At 49.0% G+C, this 16,859-nt stretch overlaps 3 protein-coding genes across 3 annotated transcripts; 1 reads left to right on the forward strand and 2 right to left on the reverse strand.

The window, feature by feature from the left end:
• Positions 1 to 152: 152 nt before the first annotated feature.
• LOC34622294 (UBX domain-containing protein 1-A) lies at positions 153 to 2,302 on the reverse strand. The gene is made up of 6 exons (XM_026337380.1): positions 2,075 to 2,302; positions 1,649 to 1,792; positions 1,333 to 1,404; positions 697 to 923; positions 482 to 567; positions 153 to 247 (listed from the first exon to the last, which is right to left on the reverse strand). Exons 1-6 carry the CDS (start codon positions 2,300 to 2,302, stop codon positions 153 to 155), a joined length of 852 nt encoding a protein of 283 aa, XP_026193165.1.
• Positions 2,303 to 7,382: 5,080 nt separating this feature from the next.
• On the forward strand, positions 7,383 to 9,698 carry LOC34622295. Its single transcript, XM_026337381.1, has 4 exons — positions 7,383 to 7,851; positions 8,179 to 8,931; positions 9,028 to 9,368; positions 9,600 to 9,698. The coding sequence occupies exons 1-4, from the start codon at positions 7,383 to 7,385 to the stop codon at positions 9,696 to 9,698; spliced, it is 1,662 nt and encodes a 553-aa protein (XP_026193166.1).
• Positions 9,699 to 10,916: 1,218 nt separating this feature from the next.
• On the reverse strand, positions 10,917 to 12,250 carry LOC34622296. The gene is made up of 2 exons (XM_022735465.2): positions 11,144 to 12,250; positions 10,917 to 10,946 (listed from the first exon to the last, which is right to left on the reverse strand). The coding sequence occupies exons 1-2, from the start codon at positions 12,248 to 12,250 to the stop codon at positions 10,917 to 10,919; spliced, it is 1,137 nt and encodes a 378-aa protein (XP_022592160.1).
• Positions 12,251 to 16,859: the final 4,609 nt, after the last annotated feature.

Here is a 16,859-nt window from a genome sequence, read left to right on the forward strand (position 1 = left end):
CGGGACGGGACTGCGGGCCAAATCCAACAACCTACAGACGTGGTAGAGGAAGGCAAAGAGGTAGAAGGCTTTCATGGGGTATAGTGTGAAAAGTCGTAGCGAAAGGCACTCCTTTTCTCTGCAGGACGCAACGGGGGGAATGCAGCAAAGCCTCAAGAGCGGAGCTGGCCAATCAACAGATCAAAGAACTTCACCGCCTGAGCTAACACAAAGCCATCTGGTTGTCCCTCAATCACCAGAGCATCGCCTAAGGGCAGGCACACAGAAAAAGGGGGCATAAGACACGCAAGGAAATGGCATTGATGGGCAGGGAGCCAAAGGACCGCAGGACAGGCCAAAGCAACAATAGGGCACAAGAGGCCCACAAGAAGCAAGCTGCATTCACGTGAATTCAGTTCTATCGGAGTAGCTCCTTAGAAGGTTTCATCGCCGATGCCACAACAGCAGGAGACCCTTCTGGCGGTGCACATCTGCATGGTACCCTGGTCTTTGAAGCCACAGGCGTCGAGAAGTTGCAGTACCCCTTCGCAGGGCAGCACCCGTGATTTAAATGCCGCGTTCTCTTTCCTGAAGACCCTCACAGAAGCCCTAAAGCGCATGCCACGTCAGAAGAAATAGCATGAACTTGCCCAGTTCCTCCATTTGGGTCATCCCTACTTATTGGATTCCTCGCCGGAGAAACACGAAGCACATGGCTGGGGAGAGCAGAGCCCTTGCCTGATACGATGGTATTTTGGTTCAGTTGGGTTGTCTTTGGCGTTAATCGCGTAAACCCGAAGGGTCGTAAGGCAAACAAGGAGCTTCTGCGGATCCTCTTTTCTGTAGTTCTTAAGCAACGCGTTGCTGTAGAAAGCCACCTTCTCCTTGGCGCTCATCTTAGCAATTCTATCCTCGGCATCTGCCGGAGAGGTATCCTCTGGCATCTGGGGCACCCCACAAGCGCACACAGCAAACGCTGCACTTTGAGGCTCTTATGCCTTAGGACTAACTGGGCCTAAATAAATGCAGCGACGAGCATTCCGCTCCATTCCACACAGGGCCCTGAGTCGCCTCGCCAAAGCATTGCTTGACGCGGCAAGACGACCTTCTGTCTCTGTAAGCCTGCATAAAGTAGAGAGGCTCTCGAAACTGCTTGTTGCTAGGAAGGGCGGAATTCTCCAGCACCAACGCAGCTGAGGGTGCCTTCTCGATCGCTCTACCTAGAAGGCCCGCTAAGCCCTAACGCATGCATGCTCCCCCCACCAGCGTACGCAGCACTCTAGAGCCCTACTGCCCAAATTTTCGAGTTAGAATTCTTTCGATCAATGGAGCTAATCAAGCATGGCCTCGAACCTCGCAGCCAAACCGGTCTCGGTAATCCTGACGGAGTAATTCCCTTTGGCGTTCGCGCTCCTTCTTAGCCTCCTATCAAGTGCAACACAAGGGCGCAGCATCTCGCTCAGTCTGCCTTGCTCGCTCTCACTGCCTCCCTCTCTAAGACTAAGTGCGCGGAAACGCTGGTGGGGAAGTTCTTTGCGGGGGTCGGGGGAAAACGGCGGTAAGAATGCGGGAAAGCGCATAAAAGAGGCAATGGTTAAGGAGGGCATGATTTTTCATAACTCTAAAAAACACTTGGTGTTTTTCGCTTCCCTACGGCTCTCTGGCCCACCTCCTTTTCTTTCTGAAGCTGCAGAATGGCGCGCTTCCTAGTCTCCTCCTCCAGCCTTGCTTGCTGCTCTAGAAGCGCCTTCGATTGCTGCATCCGCAAACGCTCCTTCTCGATTGCCTCCTGCTTCTCCCTCTTGACGCGTTCCTGAAAACGCAAAAGACTCTTTTCGCTGGACGCCATATGCCTTTTGCACCCCCACCACGACAACGACTGGAGTCTGCTCATGCAGCAGCAGTTCAGAAGCCAAATCTTCTGCTGTAGATACGCATAGTTGGAAGGGAACCACGAGAAGGTGCAGCCCCAGTCCAACATCCGCCTATCAATAGCCCACGTGAAGCGCATACTGATAGTGTTAGGCCGCACAGAAGCACCTAAATATATGTACACAAATTCATGCATACGAATATAGACACCCGATCTACGCACCTCTCTTAGCTTCTTTTGCAGTTCATAGGCACGGCGCTGCGCCTCCTCTTCTGTAAGGGGAGTCTTCTCAGCGGATTTGCGTGCAGCTAGCTCTTCTACGGTAAGGGGTTCGTCAATGCCAGAGTCGTCCTCGTGCTCCTCCAGCCACGCCAAGGCCGCCTCCAATGTAGCAGAGCCATCCTTAGTCGCCAGCAAGGCCCGACCAGCGCGCGCCTCGCTGAAGCCCATCTCGTGCAGCTGGCTTAACAGCTGTGCACACATAGAAACAACGCCAAGAATGCCTTACTGATGATGACAGCCCCCTTTTGCCCGGAGCCTACAAGACAGATAGGGAAGAAGAAACAACGAGGAGGGGCTAAAGAGGAGGGAGACAGGGGCACAAGGCCTGAAAATGGAGCAGAAGCGACCGAGCAAGAGCATGGGGGCCGTACATTGGGGTCCACGATGCTACTGAGTGACGGGGAGGCTTCGCCTGAGGGGAGACACAGCGCTCACTGTATGGACACCCTGGGCACGTTCAAGGAACCGAGCGAGCACACATTCCGCTCGCCGGGGCCCCCCCTCCCCAATGTTGCAGCGACATTCCGATTAATCGTTGTTCCTATAAACGTAGATGCTGAAGACGAATTGGGAAATGAAGAAGATGCGGTAGAGAGAGGAGGACAGAGTGCAATGGACATCGAAGTAACTCACCCTGTGTCGCAGTTTCGTCACTGTGTTGTTGGCCTCCCTCCTTCCGTTCCCCTATAGTCTCAGCCTCTGCAACAAACTCCTGAGATCCCGATGGTCCTGAAGGACTCGCCACATTGTCGGAGGTCGCTTTCAACTCCGTTGCCGGCTCCATCGTTGGACCGAGATACTACGGCCCTAGATGTCTGACACCCTCGCCGTGCAGCTGAGCAGAAATGATACGACAGGTGCTATGTTCAAGGCGAGAGGAAGCTCTTTTGGGTCTCCAGCAATCTGAAGACTGTATCAGAATGTGCTGCTGCCTCAGTATACTTTTTGTTGCTAGTGCCAATTTGTTACTGTCCTGGCCATGCCGTTAGCTATTCTGGATTCCGAATGGATGAGCCCTCATGTCCTAGGAGCTCCTCTACCTTGGGCCTCAGCAAATGTAATTTGTAGCTTTCTTTACTGCTCCTCTTGTGGCGAAACGGCAGGATGATCGGAGGAGGAGCATTCAAAAGGATAAAACAGATTTCGTGAGCGAGAAGAGACAATGGATACCTTAAAACAGAAATGCAGGAATCTATTCCAAGGAAAGGCTGCAACATGCAGATTCCTCCGTATAGTTGTGCCGTGTACTGTCGGCTGGACCGGCCGGTAGCTGCTTCAAAGGGTATGTTGCTACTTTCTGGATAGCACAAGCAACAATAAAGGGGTTTCGCGAACAAATAACTCGCAAATTGCATGGGTAGACCCAAAAATTCGAATAAAGTATTGAGCTCATTAGCCTCAACTTTACTTCGGCCTTCGTCTCGTTGTGTTCGGGGCCGACTGGCGCATGCAGCAGCACGACCACCTGAGTTCCAAACCTTAATAGCGAATAGCAGTGTCTTTACCTCCATTTTCCTCTGTTCTAGTCCAGGAGGTGGTTTGATGTACACACACCCTATTTCCTGCATTTGGTAATGCTTAGTAGCCCAGCCGAGCATCGAACATACGCCATTCGATACTAAACCAAGTGGATAAACAAGGAGGGTAACGTTACCCATGCGTGCAGGCGATGGGTACTCTCTGCACACATCATGTGTTGTTGGTTGGACATGTACTATTCTGCGGTGAATAGCCACAGAATATTAGGGATGGGGGCTATCTGTCTCCGCACTATTTAGCGCGCCAAGCTGCAATATGGCGCCTTTGATTTTACTAGCTAATATTGATTGAAAAGAAAAAAGAGTAGTTGCTCTCGGCGTTCGTCTGTGTTAATTGTTGCAGTATAGAGCAAGCTCTCTTTGGTTCGAAACAATGGTACGTGCCTGTGCGTTATATGTTAGGTGCAATTGACTGTGAACGCTGGGAGCGCAATAACGGTGCAACATCGTGCACCGTAGCTGACCCTCTCCCTTCATGCCCGAGTCCTTCAGGGGTAAGGGCAGGGAAAAGGGGGAGCTTTTGTGGAAGGACTGTCAATATTACTTTGTAGTAAGTTCTGAAGTGGGTTTGGGGCTAAGTGTCTTTCTTCAGATACCTTAGATGAAATTATGCATTCGGCGACCTCGGAAGAATAAGGGCCTGCGCTCACAGTAAGGGCTTAGTTCCATGCCTGATGGAGCACGATACACGATGTACGACTCCTCCACTTTCGAGTGTCGGCACAAGTTGTTTCCACACGCCATTGTTCCACGCATACGAATCGAGCAACTTCTGCTGATAAAATTATATTTTATAGGTTCCATAATGGGAACGACAGCATATAGAAAGTGGAAAAGCTTGAATGTGCCGATTTGTTTCCTTGAAGATCGTCTACCCCGTTAACGTATTGCAGTGGGTCGCACTATCCATAGTTAAAAAGGTGCGAGGTAGCAATTGCAGCTGGCTGTAGCCCTGAGGCACATCAGCCAGCCACACATACACATGCAGGCCAGCAAGCGAAATCACACTTGATGTCCACAATATCGAGGGCCTGAATTTTTCCGCGGCGGATAGACTGGAGGGATTTAAAGTCAGACAGCCAACCACAACGGTGTCCTGGACGGACGACACATTCTAATCAAAGTTTCATCTAATAGCAAGTCCGTAGCGACTAACCTTATACTATGAGCTCATTGACCTTTGTGCGCCCACGGTTGGTCTTGCTTCAATAGCTCCTCTGAACACTTCCACCAAACATGAGGGGGGCAGTCAGTACATCGAATCTGGTGCATGGTGAATGGAAAGTGCTTTTGCCGTATAGATCGCTTGCCTTTGCTCCTCGCGTTTCGAACAGCGGGGAAAGGAGGAGAGGACTTCAAGAATACTGCCTTGAAAGGCAAGCCATTCTAGAACTTGGCCCTCGAAAACAGCTATTGTATTTTGGGCCTGACCCTTTGTACTAAGGGGTTTCAAACGGAAACCCCTGCATTTGCAGGGGTCGCTCCAAGCCGTACTGCATGATGCACTGAATTTCATACACCACTCCTTCCTACTGAATGCCCAATGTACATGATATTAAGATCTGGCACCCTCAACGCTGAGACGGCGCCGCGGCGCTGATTACGCCCGAATAATTTCTAGGTCCTCATTCGTCTGCGCTACATTTTTCGAATGTTCTTAGAAGCCTCACGATATCTAACAGCGAAACCAGAAGAAAAATTGATACGGATGACTAATGCAGTTGGTAAGCGGGATTTCATTGAACAACGCACTGCGAGGATGTTGGTGTAACTCTCCGTCGAAGGTCTTCATCGGGAGACACTTACATCTAAACCCAATACACATGTAATAGAAGCTTCTTGATTTTTCTTCATATACCTCCTTCCTCCCTGCCCGCTACCCTCAGCGCTACCGAAAATGGGGAATGGGCCAGTTAGAATGCGCGTGTTGCTGTACGCTCTGAGCACAACGCGCATTCACAGCTAGTTGGCATAGCGTCTAGTGTATGCTCACAACATTGAGTTTTCTAGCATTGAGCAAATGCTTCGGTGCACGAAAGAATCTGTATGAAGAGAAAAGGTGACTAGTCAGCACTTTAATGGTCTTTCTACTGAATCGAACTAACGTCTAGAAAAGCTCCTGAGTCCGCCTGAGCCCGCTAAACACACTTGCAACTCCTCGAAGCAGCGGTAAGCTGTCTTCTAATTAGTTCTAACTCGCTTAAGGTTTATGGCCTCGACCTGTTTGTTTAGTGAATCAGGATGAACACATCTTCTCTGCTCTGATTTGGGAGTCGATCTGTAGAGGCTATGCGTTAGACCGCATTCCACATTGCTATGATGCGTATTCGGTGCATAATACAAACTTAGTGAGATCAAATACTTATCTACATTTAAGGTGAATTTTCTTCGTGTTTCCAAGCAGATTGATTAAGTGCTGAAAGATTTTAAGGGCTGCTTGGGGCCTGGCATGGCTAGGCACTTCACAGTAAATACGAAATTGGCGACCCCCAGAGCACGTGCAATTTCGCAACAGTACCTTCGCTATTATCATGGGGTAAGGAACTCTCTGCAGAAGCTAAGACGGATATACCTTGCCCACCTTGTACCCTTCGACGAAAGTGGGATTACAACGGGCTTTCCGGAGCAGAGACACACAGAAAAAGTAGAAGGTGAATAAACTGAGCGTAGTTCTTACCTTAGCTGCACTGGAGTTGTCCTAGTGAGCTCAGCTGACTGCCGTTCTAGCCAGTGACTACAATAAGGTTTTCTTTATCTTGCTAATTCTGACTGTAAAAATCATGGGCAGTTTTCCGTTGCTAGGCATGGTTTCCTATGGCACCTTGCTTATGGGACCACAAACACTGGCTTCTGCTTTAGTATGTGTGGGAAGTTACCCACTGCTAAAGCATTGTCGTCCTGATCGTGCACAAGCTAGTGAAACATAGCCATACCCGCGCTCGCAATGCCTTTTTCGTGTTCTGAAGCCTAATAAAGTATAACAATAGCTAAAACTTCTTATAATGCGCAAAACGCCAAAACAAATAAACAGCAAGTGACCTACGCGTGGCGAGAGAAACAAATATTCACAGAATCGCCGTTGGTCTGCGGTGTTCCTGGTAACAGCAGTGGCTTCCTGTCATTTCCCTGAAATGCTATGTAGAATCTGCGCCGCTATTTCCTAGAACTCATGATGAAAGCTTCAAGATAGGGCCTGTCCTAGTGGCGATATTTTCGCTGAATGCCGAACATCCGTAAGCATTCCTTGGTTTCTCCCCTTGTCGCCAGTCTGACCACCTCAAAAGCCAAATATGTCGCCTCCAAAAACAAATGTTTCTTTCCGAATGACCCCTAAGACTTCTGGATAATCATGCGTTTTCCCAATAGCAGAAGATAGCCATGTCATCATTCCTGTGAAGCAATTCTAGTGCGTTGAACCTTTGACCTACCTTATCTACGGGTCCGTCAGTGGGGTGACCTCATGCCGAAATCAAGCGCTGAGTTTGGATTTGAATTGTCCAGCTCTTTTTATTTCGGCATTGAGGATAAACCGACTTGAAATTTGCGAGACATAGAGACTTCAACTGCGGGAAGTTCATCTGAATCCACCCATAAACTTGCTTCGGGACCCGCAGAAGGCTGAGCGCGGGCAACCAGACAGCTTTAAGCTTCTTTGAAAACAAGAAACGAACCAGTTTCGCACTTCCCAATTTGGCAAGTAACACGGTGAAATGCGGATTTTTGCTTGGTCTGATCTGCATCTTGAATGCAGAGGCAATTTTGAGCTCGTCAGGCAGTTCTGCCGGTTACACCAGAAATGTTCAGAACCAGTGTCCGGAACTATCAAATCCAGGGAAGTATCCGCAAATATACGCGTTCATAAAACTATGGACCCAGAATCACGTATGGTCCACGGAGCTCGCAAATTGGATGGAGCTCATTTAGCAGAAAGGGTAACCTGGCCGCTGCTAGCGGATTCCCTTGCAGAGAACATCGGAAAGATGTGGAAAGCAGTCACAGGGACAGCGGCGGAAGTGAGAGAGAACTTCTCAAACGATGTCCTTATATTGGCAGGAGACGTACACTACGAAATGGACGGTCTCAAAGAGTCACTACAGCTCTTCAGCTCTGTCTTTGGTCATGTGGCCTTTGTTCCGGGTAACCACGAACTGTGGGTCACACAGAAAGATAGAGAATCAGGTGAGGCAGTGTCTCATGCCTTTACTTGCACGCTTAAACACCGGTCATTCCGCAGCTGCTTGGCTGTCATTCTCATCCACCCCGTCTTATAACAAAGCTCGTATCTTGTTTTTAAATGCAGCATATTCATTTATCTATTAATCTGATTCCATCCTTTGTCACCTGCTTTAAGAGACCAGCTGCCTACTGGGCTTTGGTGAGTTCCTTTACCGTAAAGTGCATTAGTACACAGAATTACATTGCAGCAGCTCCTTGCTCTATTTTTGCAGTCGAGGTTGCTAAACTGCAGCCAAGCACTCGTTTCTCTATGTTTATGTCGATATACAGGCATTACCGACAGTCTGCGTAAATTCGACAGCATTTTGCACTTGTGCGACTCTCTGGGAGTGCATACAAGGCCTTTTACCCCCATCAGTGGCGTGCGGCTGGTGCCTCTTTTCTCGTGGTACGACGAGTTTGACCCCTCGTTTCGCCGCGTGGCCCTGCCCTCCCCCAAACCAGGCAGCACACTAAGAACTGCCGCCAACGATATTGCTGAGGTACCCTTGCCCGCGGCTGCGTCTACTGAATCGGGCAGAATGTATGACCACAAGCTCCTCTTAAGTCTATCCGAAAATTGGATGGATTACAGTGCTTGCAAGTGGCCGCATCCCCTCAGCAACAACGATCCTGGTTCTGAGGGAGGACGGAGTACTCCGTATTCTAGCCAGCAATGCAACGAGGCAGAGCACATTTTGTCTAGCCAGTCGAGCGCCAGAAACAATTCAAGCAGTTGCTGTTCGTGCATGGGTGAAAGCACCTCCTGTAGCAGTCCCCCTTCCACCAACGTCTCAACCTCCACCGCTGCCTCCAGACAGGAAAGTTCAGCAGTTTCTTTCGGTTCTAGAGAGTCCCACGAGGCTTTTTCTGAGGCACCCCATTACGGATGGTCTGTTGAAAAAGCACGTACAGTTCGGCCCATGCTCTTCTCCAGCAGCTCCCCAAGACGGACTACAGACACCTGGGGGATGCCCCTCAGCCTTGCAGAGTTCTTTGCCAGTGAAAACGAGCGCCGCGGTTGTTTTGCACCAGAAGCGCTGAGCGAGTCCACAAGACAATCCCATTCAGTACAGAGCGGACGGTCTCCAGCTGCAGGACCAGCCTCAGCAGCAACAGATGTGCCCCCATCAGCTGCAGCCGAGGCAGCCACGAACCACAATGGTGGAGCAAAACAAGAGGATCAGACTCACTGCAGTGAAAACGACCGGGTATCTTCATCGGCTGCAGCTGGATTGACCTGTGCTACTGTCGTGGAATGCGCTTATAAACCTGCTCCAACGGATTTCGACAAAGCTCCAGTGGTGATCACCTTTTCTCACTTTCTGCCTCGGGCTGAACTGGCTACAGTGTATCCTCTTAAGCCCCGCGCCCTGGCATATGTAATGGGGTCCAGCCGTATTGACGAGCAATTGAGACAGGCCGGTGGCACCGTTCATGTCTTTGGTCACTCTCACGTGGATATTGATCAAGAGATAGAGGTCCGCCACGACATACGGCACAAAATAATTAGTCATTTTATTTTTTGAGAAATCTGCCCTACCACAGCTGCTTTTCCCAATAGCTGCCGACCCGGATGCTACCCTGTGGTGGAATACTTTCTGAAGCTCCCTTGGTTTGTACTCTGCTCCTCAGGCGTATTTTGCACCTTGACATTTTAAATCTTTGCACTTCTCTCTCTGAGCTGTGCTTGTGCTGCGTATGCTGCTCAGGGAGTGCGATACATTCAGCACGCTCTGGGGCGCCCCTCTGAACAAAAATGGTTCCCTGGCAGGCGGAAACCTAAGGTCATCTGCGAAGTTGCAAACTAGAAAGCCCTGCATGCACAAGGGATATAGAAGCCATACTGAGTACAGGCTCCATTTTTCGAGCGTGCAGCAACGCTTCACTGCCGCGTGTGGGACCCTATAGTACGACAAATATATTATTTCCCTGACCTTTACACATTCAGTGACGCTGCTGAGCGCCACCGAACCATAATGACAACAGTGCAGTGAAGCGCAATGAATGAGCAGAAATAAAAGGCTTTGACCTAATCGGCTCAACTATGACGGCGTTAGACTGTCTGTCGGGGCCCAAGCATCCCTGAACATGTGCTACGCTGTGGCATTACCGTGTTTGTAACGGCTTCTCTGTTACTGTCAAGAATCGTTCCCGTCTATACTCGTAAGAATGTAGGTCCATATTAAGTAAATTCTTCAGTTTTTCTGTGAGTGGCCAAATCTTGCAGTCTGATGGAGTGCCTTGTCCCCAGCCCTTCCAGGAGCCGACCCGAAGGAAGCTCACAAGGCTCCCCGTCAAAAACACGCAAAAGCAGCACCTATATACTTACTATTTAGAAAATTGGAACTAATAAATTTTGAGTCAAGCTGACATTCGGGCCTGGAAGAACCTTTGTCTCTCTTATGTCTCTGCTACTGGCACTAGGTGTGGAGATAGAACGCAGGGAGAATACTTGCTCATCCATCATCAGCAGACACCGTTCTATAGATGTTCACATGCCGTATACGCGCTTTGGTCGCATATGTGTCCTTTCTTGAGGCCATTCTTGTTGTGTCTCCATTATTTTCTCGCTATAGATATTTCATTCCTGGTACAGTCCATGCCGTATGAACAAAAGAGCGACGGAAGATCCGCATCAGTACTTTAATACACTAGGCTTGAATTAATGCAGTAGACTTTTACTAGAAGCTCAGACACTGCCCCCACCAGGCTTTGTAAGTGGTTTCACATGCCAAAATAAATGGTTTTTCTGCGAGGGTGTTGATCTCGCGGCGCTGTGCATATTACACTGTAATCACTTGGGATTTGCATGCACCCCAAAGCAAGAGCAGCACTCGGTACAGTGCGCTCTGCCTCCGTAACTGGTGGTCAGGCGACAGCGCCATTGATATGGCACTGCCGCCTACAGTTCAACCTAAATTTCTCCAGCACCTAAACTTGCAACTCTCGCAGTTGCGCGTTCCACTAAAGCACTTAATTGAATAGCCTAGAATCGGCTCAGACCCTGTGGCGCATTAAATCGCACCCTACTCGGCTTCGGGAAGCTCTCCATAGGCCTGAATAAAACACGAGAAGCCAGACACGGTGTTACACCAGTAATAAAGACACAGCCAAGCTTAATACAGTAGCCAACCACTATGCACGCGCATACGTACTTTTGGTTGTGTGATGCGGATTGACGAAACTGTGTGATGGTTTTATTTACATCATTGACCTCTGTAAGCATGAAGCTATGGTTATTCGCTGTGCTTACCTCTCCACTATCCTCCTCAATGGACTGAAGGTATTGCTTGGATCCTCCGTGTTCCAGCTCGGCCCCTGAGTCAGAGGGGGAGCGCATTGCTCCTCCCCCCCGCATTTCGGTTTGTTGCTCTACCTCAGCAGCGTTTATCAGGACGTCGCATGCTCCCAAGGCTCGGCCGGCAACAACTAAAAGAATTGCTACATATCCTTGCCATCCAGGGCTGCCGAATGTAATGCCAATAATGAAGACCAGGACAATAGATAGGACTTCAAGGCACCGCCATGGGCCCTGTCCTGTCCTCCGAATTAAGCGGTTGGACACGATGTTCTTAAGGAAAGGGAGAGCTCCAACAGTGACGAGACATCCCCATGTCTGCCATGTGTACAACGAAGAGGGGTTCAAGGGCATGGCACTGAGGACTGAACCCTCGCCGCATAGCACCATGAGCACTGGCAACGCGATGATGGAGATCAAATGCTGGTGGTTATGTAGCAGGTTTCCCTTGCCCTCGACCTCATGCATAACCTTCTGGAGGAAAGCAGCACGAAAGGCGGCAGAGAAAATTGCATACAGTAGAGCCCATGGCAGGACCTCCGATCCAACAGTCTTGGGGTCTGTGATGCCAAGGATGAAGGCGAGGAACAACAGGCCAATAGCCTGCCATCTCATTGGCATGTATTCCTCCCCACAGCCCACAAATCTGGTGATGTGATGAAGCACAACTGCAAAGGCAACTACAACGGGGAGAGTTGCGATGCACTGCACACGGTACAGAAGGACGTTAGCCAAAACGAGCATTAACGCGTTGACAATTGTTGGAACGAGAAGCCGCTTCAGTATCCGTTTGTCGATTTCCACTCGTGGAAAGTACGCGAACTTTGGGTATTCATGACCGAGCTCACCGAGGCACCAAGCCATGAGCAGGCCTTGGGCCAGCTGCCACCAGGTAACGAAGACCGGGAAAGGCACGACATCTAGGAAAAGGCGGTACACCACGAAAATGTTTGACAAAGTCAATACCAAGAACAAGACCTCAGCAGTTAGAATCTCTGGGTCTCGTAGATAACGCTGGAGTTCTTGCCAAGTCGGCATCCGGATATCGCGCAGAGTGGCCATGGTGCCGACTCTCTGCTTCTTCGGTTCGAAAGAACAAGAAGAAGAGGATAAGTGGTAAGAGACAAAGGAACAGATTGTCTCCCACAGACTTCGAGCTACTTGGCAATGATATCAACTGAAATGACGCTCTATCGATGGGCTGGGCGGCACACGAACAACTTGCAGCCGACCGAGAGCGCAGCCAGGCCGGCACGCGCTAAGCACATATACTCCGTGAGGCAGAGGAATCGTGGCCATGGAATCTCAATTCCAGCTGGTTGTATTTTGTTGTTTTTGAGTAACGAAGGACTTGTTGAGAGATGGGACGACTGTGTGCGAGCTAAAGGCTATGAGGTCGCCGCAGCAGGCAGCCAAGCCTCAGGGGCGGCCCCGTTGGTCGGCAGCGGTCGGTTGTACCACTCATTCTGCTCCTGACTGTCCCATGCGACGATTACCCGAAATAACTGCTCTTAAAATGCTACTATAGATATCTTATCGGAAGCCCCCATCTTCCCCCCATATAGAAGACAAATATATTCAGTGTTATGTTAAAGTACCTCGAGCAGTCCACAAGGCGTCTTGGCGCACAGGCTTGTGCGAATACCGATATGAATAGTTTTTTTCTTGAAAAGCGGCAGCAAGAAACTTAGTAAGTAAAGTTTCTATCTGCCCATCCAGAGCTTACAGACTGAGCTAGCAACTCGTATCCTCCCGGTCTTGGTTCATTTAATCACACTGGGCTGTCGTGGGGGATCAAAGCGCTGATACTGCTCCCATCGACAAGCCCCTTACCTTCCCCAGCTTATTTTTGCTTATGAAGGTACCCGTCGCTGACTAACCTGTGACGTGCCCTAGGCATGCAGTCCCTATCGCACAATTTATTGCTCGTTAGCAGTGGTAGCGATTCCCCCAACCACCCTTTTCAATCCCCCTCAAGATGAGCCTTATTTTCAGGACACCATTTATAGTCAGGCGCTTGGCGCTGCGATTGCGACTCCTGAGGCCGTCCTGTGACAACGCAGCTTAGTATGCTTGGACCCACGGTAATTACAGAAAATCTGTACTCTATTAAACATATAGGGACCGGACGCGAAATGTGGAGGCAATACAAGGAGACCTCTACAGTAGAGTATTACTTGTAGCCGCTTACAGCTTACTGCACTGTCCTGTGCAATTGATTACCACCGCTTCACCACCACTTGTCAAAACGCGAGCAGGGACCCCGGAAAAAAACCGTGAGTGTAGCGGGGCAACGCTCCACATAAACACTTGCTACTACCCAGGCCGCATTTAGCTCAGAAGCAGTGAGGGATGGATTCCTTGATTTGTGTGTTTGTAATTTCTGTTTTTTCAGCTTACACTTTTGCTTCACTTTAGATCGTTTCATCTAGCACACGCACAGCATTGCGTTTTCATTTATCCCACTTACAGTACTCTATAAAAAACCTGAAAAGTACGAAGAGAAAGTCCAGCTACTCAACACCCTACTAAATCTTAGCTAATAACTAATATGGTACAAAGTGATCTGATCTAGCTTTGAAAGTCTCTCCCCCATCCCGTTTCAAAAAGCTTGCCCTTGTGCTCCGTAGCTGTACATCCGAGCCAACTGCGCGCCGAAGAGTGGAAGACATTCCGCGCGATCGCAGTTTTCCAGGTAGGGCACAAAGGCGAAAACAGTGAAAAAAAAACGCACATGTCTGCATCAACCAATAAAGCAAAATTAGCAGGAAGAAACATGTACAGACTAGCCAACAATGAACCAAACACCAAACAAACACGACCACGGAGGCGCCATGCTCGATCTCTTCGGCGTGCTGGAATGTATGAGCCTAATGCCACGAGGTTACAGATGACAAGTGAAATCTGTGAAGAAAATCGGAATTCATATTAGTTCGCCAGTGTCCCCTAGTCTCATAGAGCAGTCTCTTCATGCGTATAGAGCCGCTGCATGCAGCATAGCAAATTTCGCAGCTCCAGAGAAGGCACAGGGCAGAATTTAGGGACACCATACCTGAGAAAGTGTGCCTATATATGAGTGCAGAGAACACCTCAACAATAATACTAGGAGGCTTTTCAAGCGATATATTCTGGTGAAAGTAGCGAAGTCAGGTAAAGCATGCACTTGGGAAAAACAGCTGTCCAGGCACGCGAGAAAGACCATTCACAGCCACTCGTGTTGCTAGCAACTAGAGCCGCATGCTCTGCCACAATTAATGAAACCTCCATCTGATCCTGTGTAAGCCAGTAGAGCTGGCTCTCCCCCCCCTTCCCTTCACCTTTTGTCTAATCTGCCATCAGCGCTCCATGATCCTAGAATAAAGTACATACGAGGCTTCGTAGGAACACTCAGCCGCCACAGGGGTCACTTGCTTGCTACGGGAATGGCGCGAATAATTCAGGGATCTTTGTAACATCCTTTAAATAGGCGCATCGGCAGAGAAACAAAGAGTTTTGATACGAAAAAGACTTGAGAGGGCCACGACACGTAGCCACAAACATCGTCATCCGGTAACCTCTGGGTGCATCTCGTGAAGCCTGGCATCAAAGAACCGAATCTGCAAGCTCCAAACAACAGCCGACCTCCGCTTACAGCATTTTGCTGGCTGTCTCTTGAGCTTTGCGAATATATATGCATGCCCTTGCCAAGCATTCTCCAAATCCCTCCTCCCTTAAAAGCAGCTGCTGGATTAGGACCACCAGGTCAAGGCATGGATCGAGGAAGGGGTTCTTTGGGCAGACCAGGAATGCAGGAGAACAACAGACAAAGAAGGCGTATAGCTGTAAAACCTACTCAGCGCTGAAAAGAAATTTAGGCCAAGTAAATAGAAATCTTAAGCATAGAGTCGCACACAAGGCAGAAGAGTGCGGTTGCTGGACTCGTTACTTTTATTTCCTTTTGCTTCAGGGTGATTCTGGGTCCAAATGGGCATCTTTGCTGGGTGTGCTTACAGCGACATAGACGCTACCCTGACTCTTGACGTCTGACAACCCAACGACCGGGTCCAGAGCCATATCTGTCAGAAAACATTCAGGAATTAGAAGGCCTGGCGGAAGGCAGGGCTTGGGAAAATTGCACAGCTTAGCTTGCTGACAATCTCAGTCCACCGAAAAGACGTGAAAGCTTAACCACTGTGGTGTGATTTTATCATGGCCTAGAGCATTATGATATGCTCTGCATAAAACAGCGCTGCAGAGCAAATTCTGTGTGAATGTACAAACCGCTTTGTTTTGACCCGCACGAGATCATTCCCATCATGGTTGTGTTCTCACTATTTTGTCATTCTAGATTTCAGTAATAGTAGCACATGCGTTGGTATCATACAGCATAAGAACACACACTTCTTCAAAAGTAAGTGCACTTCGTTACAGAGAAGAGCGGTCGCGTTGCCCGATAGCGAATACCTGAGGCGTCGCAAAGGAGGTTGGCTTCCCAGGTGGTGATGTCCTTAGTATACTTTTATGTAATGGTCATACTGCCAAAAACACTCAAGCTAGCGAACCGCTCTAGGATAATTATATTTTTGAAGCCTCTTCGTAAGTTTCGCTACAATTTGATGGCTGGTTCGGCAAGCAACCTGACACCGTCTGAATGGTGTCGGCACTTTTGCTTCACAGCGCAGTGCATGAGTCCTTTTTCACGCGATGGATACCACTTTTGGATTTTGGTGAAGCGATGAGAGTAGCAAGCAATAATTTGGTTTTGTGGAGAACCTGTAGCCTTTGGGGAGTGGGGGGCAGTCACCGCCTCGTCATGAGCATTGATTTTTTGGAATAAAGGATGGATATAATAGGGCAGCGCAAGTAGCGAAATATTTGTGAAGCGGCTGATAAGTGTACTTGCCGCCGCAACAGCCCCCTTTGCTGGAGTTATAGAGCGTTATCGTAAGTAAATTAATCGAACGAACAGCTGTTCGAGAAAATGGAATAATAAAGATTCGGTAGTAACATGCAAGCGCGTAGAACTTTGCGACGCTCATGCAGGTGCGAAAAGGCGAAAATTACGCCTTAACATATTTCTCATTCTAGTGAATCCGGGTCAATTAATATGCCGTCTGCCGTCTCTCTTCGGCACCAACATATGTCAATGCCCCAAAGCGCTTGACGATTCCCGCACTTTACCTTTTGCCCCCAGACTCTCCGCTCGCCTCTCAGCATCCTCTTGATGCTGTGAGACTTTTAATACCGCAGTATATAGGTTACGGATGACCAAGTAATTAGCTCATATATGGCACCTCCATGAACTCCTCTGTAGTAGTTTCTAGTTTATGGTGTCGGTCCGTTGAAATTTCAATGACATTTATTTGTTTGAAATATTTAAAGGGCGAGGGTAGATATGCATGCTCAAACGTCTTCTCTTTCTGCGCCTTTGAGTCGTCCTCATAGTGACTCTGCCTCGCCTCGTTGAATAACCAGCTTGAACTCGTTTATTATAGGTGAACTGAGCGTTGTTGAGAAGCGAACGATTTGGTCCGACCCAATTCTAACTTAAATTGGCATTCGGTTTCCTTAGCCTGCCATTCATTGGGTTCAGCTACTCATAAGCAAACTTGAGTCTAAAGGACTGTGCTGACAAGTGAATAGCACTTCTGCGCCGCCTTCTAGGATACGAAATCCACTTCAATTTCAGCGT

This window comes from Cyclospora cayetanensis, unplaced genomic scaffold (genome assembly GCF_002999335.1).
Source record: "Cyclospora cayetanensis isolate NF1_C8 unplaced genomic scaffold, CcayRef3 CcayRef3_contig_18, whole genome shotgun sequence".
Taxonomy (NCBI): domain Eukaryota; phylum Apicomplexa; class Conoidasida; order Eucoccidiorida; family Eimeriidae; genus Cyclospora; species Cyclospora cayetanensis.

What these genes read in the sequence shown, in the direction of transcription:
- LOC34622294 (XM_026337380.1), bottom strand. Translation starts at nt 2,302, where the DNA reads ATGGGCTTCAGCGAGGCGCGCGCTGGTCGGGCCTTGCTGGCGACTAAG. An exon ending in TGCAAAAGAAGCTAAGAGAG is followed by an intron (nt 1,793 to 2,074) that starts GTGCGTAGATCG and finishes TTGCGTTTTCAG; the next exon opens with GAACGCGTCAAGAGGGAGAA. An exon ending in GAGACCGGTTTGGCTGCGAG is followed by an intron (nt 924 to 1,332) that starts GTTCGAGGCCAT and finishes GGGGTGCCCCAG; the next exon opens with ATGCCAGAGGATACCTCTCC.
- LOC34622295 (XM_026337381.1), top strand. Translation starts at nt 7,383, where the DNA reads ATGCGGATTTTTGCTTGGTCTGATCTGCATCTTGAATGCAGAGGCAAT. An exon ending in TTTTGCACCAGAAGCGCTGA is followed by an intron (nt 8,932 to 9,027) that starts GCGAGTCCACAA and finishes CATCAGCTGCAG; the next exon opens with CCGAGGCAGCCACGAACCAC. An exon ending in ATATTGATCAAGAGATAGAG is followed by an intron (nt 9,369 to 9,599) that starts GTCCGCCACGAC and finishes TATGCTGCTCAG; the next exon opens with GGAGTGCGATACATTCAGCA.
- LOC34622296 (XM_022735465.2), bottom strand. Translation starts at nt 12,250, where the DNA reads ATGGCCACTCTGCGCGATATCCGGATGCCGACTTGGCAAGAACTCCAG. An exon ending in TTGAGGAGGATAGTGGAGAG is followed by an intron (nt 10,947 to 11,143) that starts GTAAGCACAGCG and finishes TGTTTTATTCAG; the next exon opens with GCCTATGGAGAGCTTCCCGA.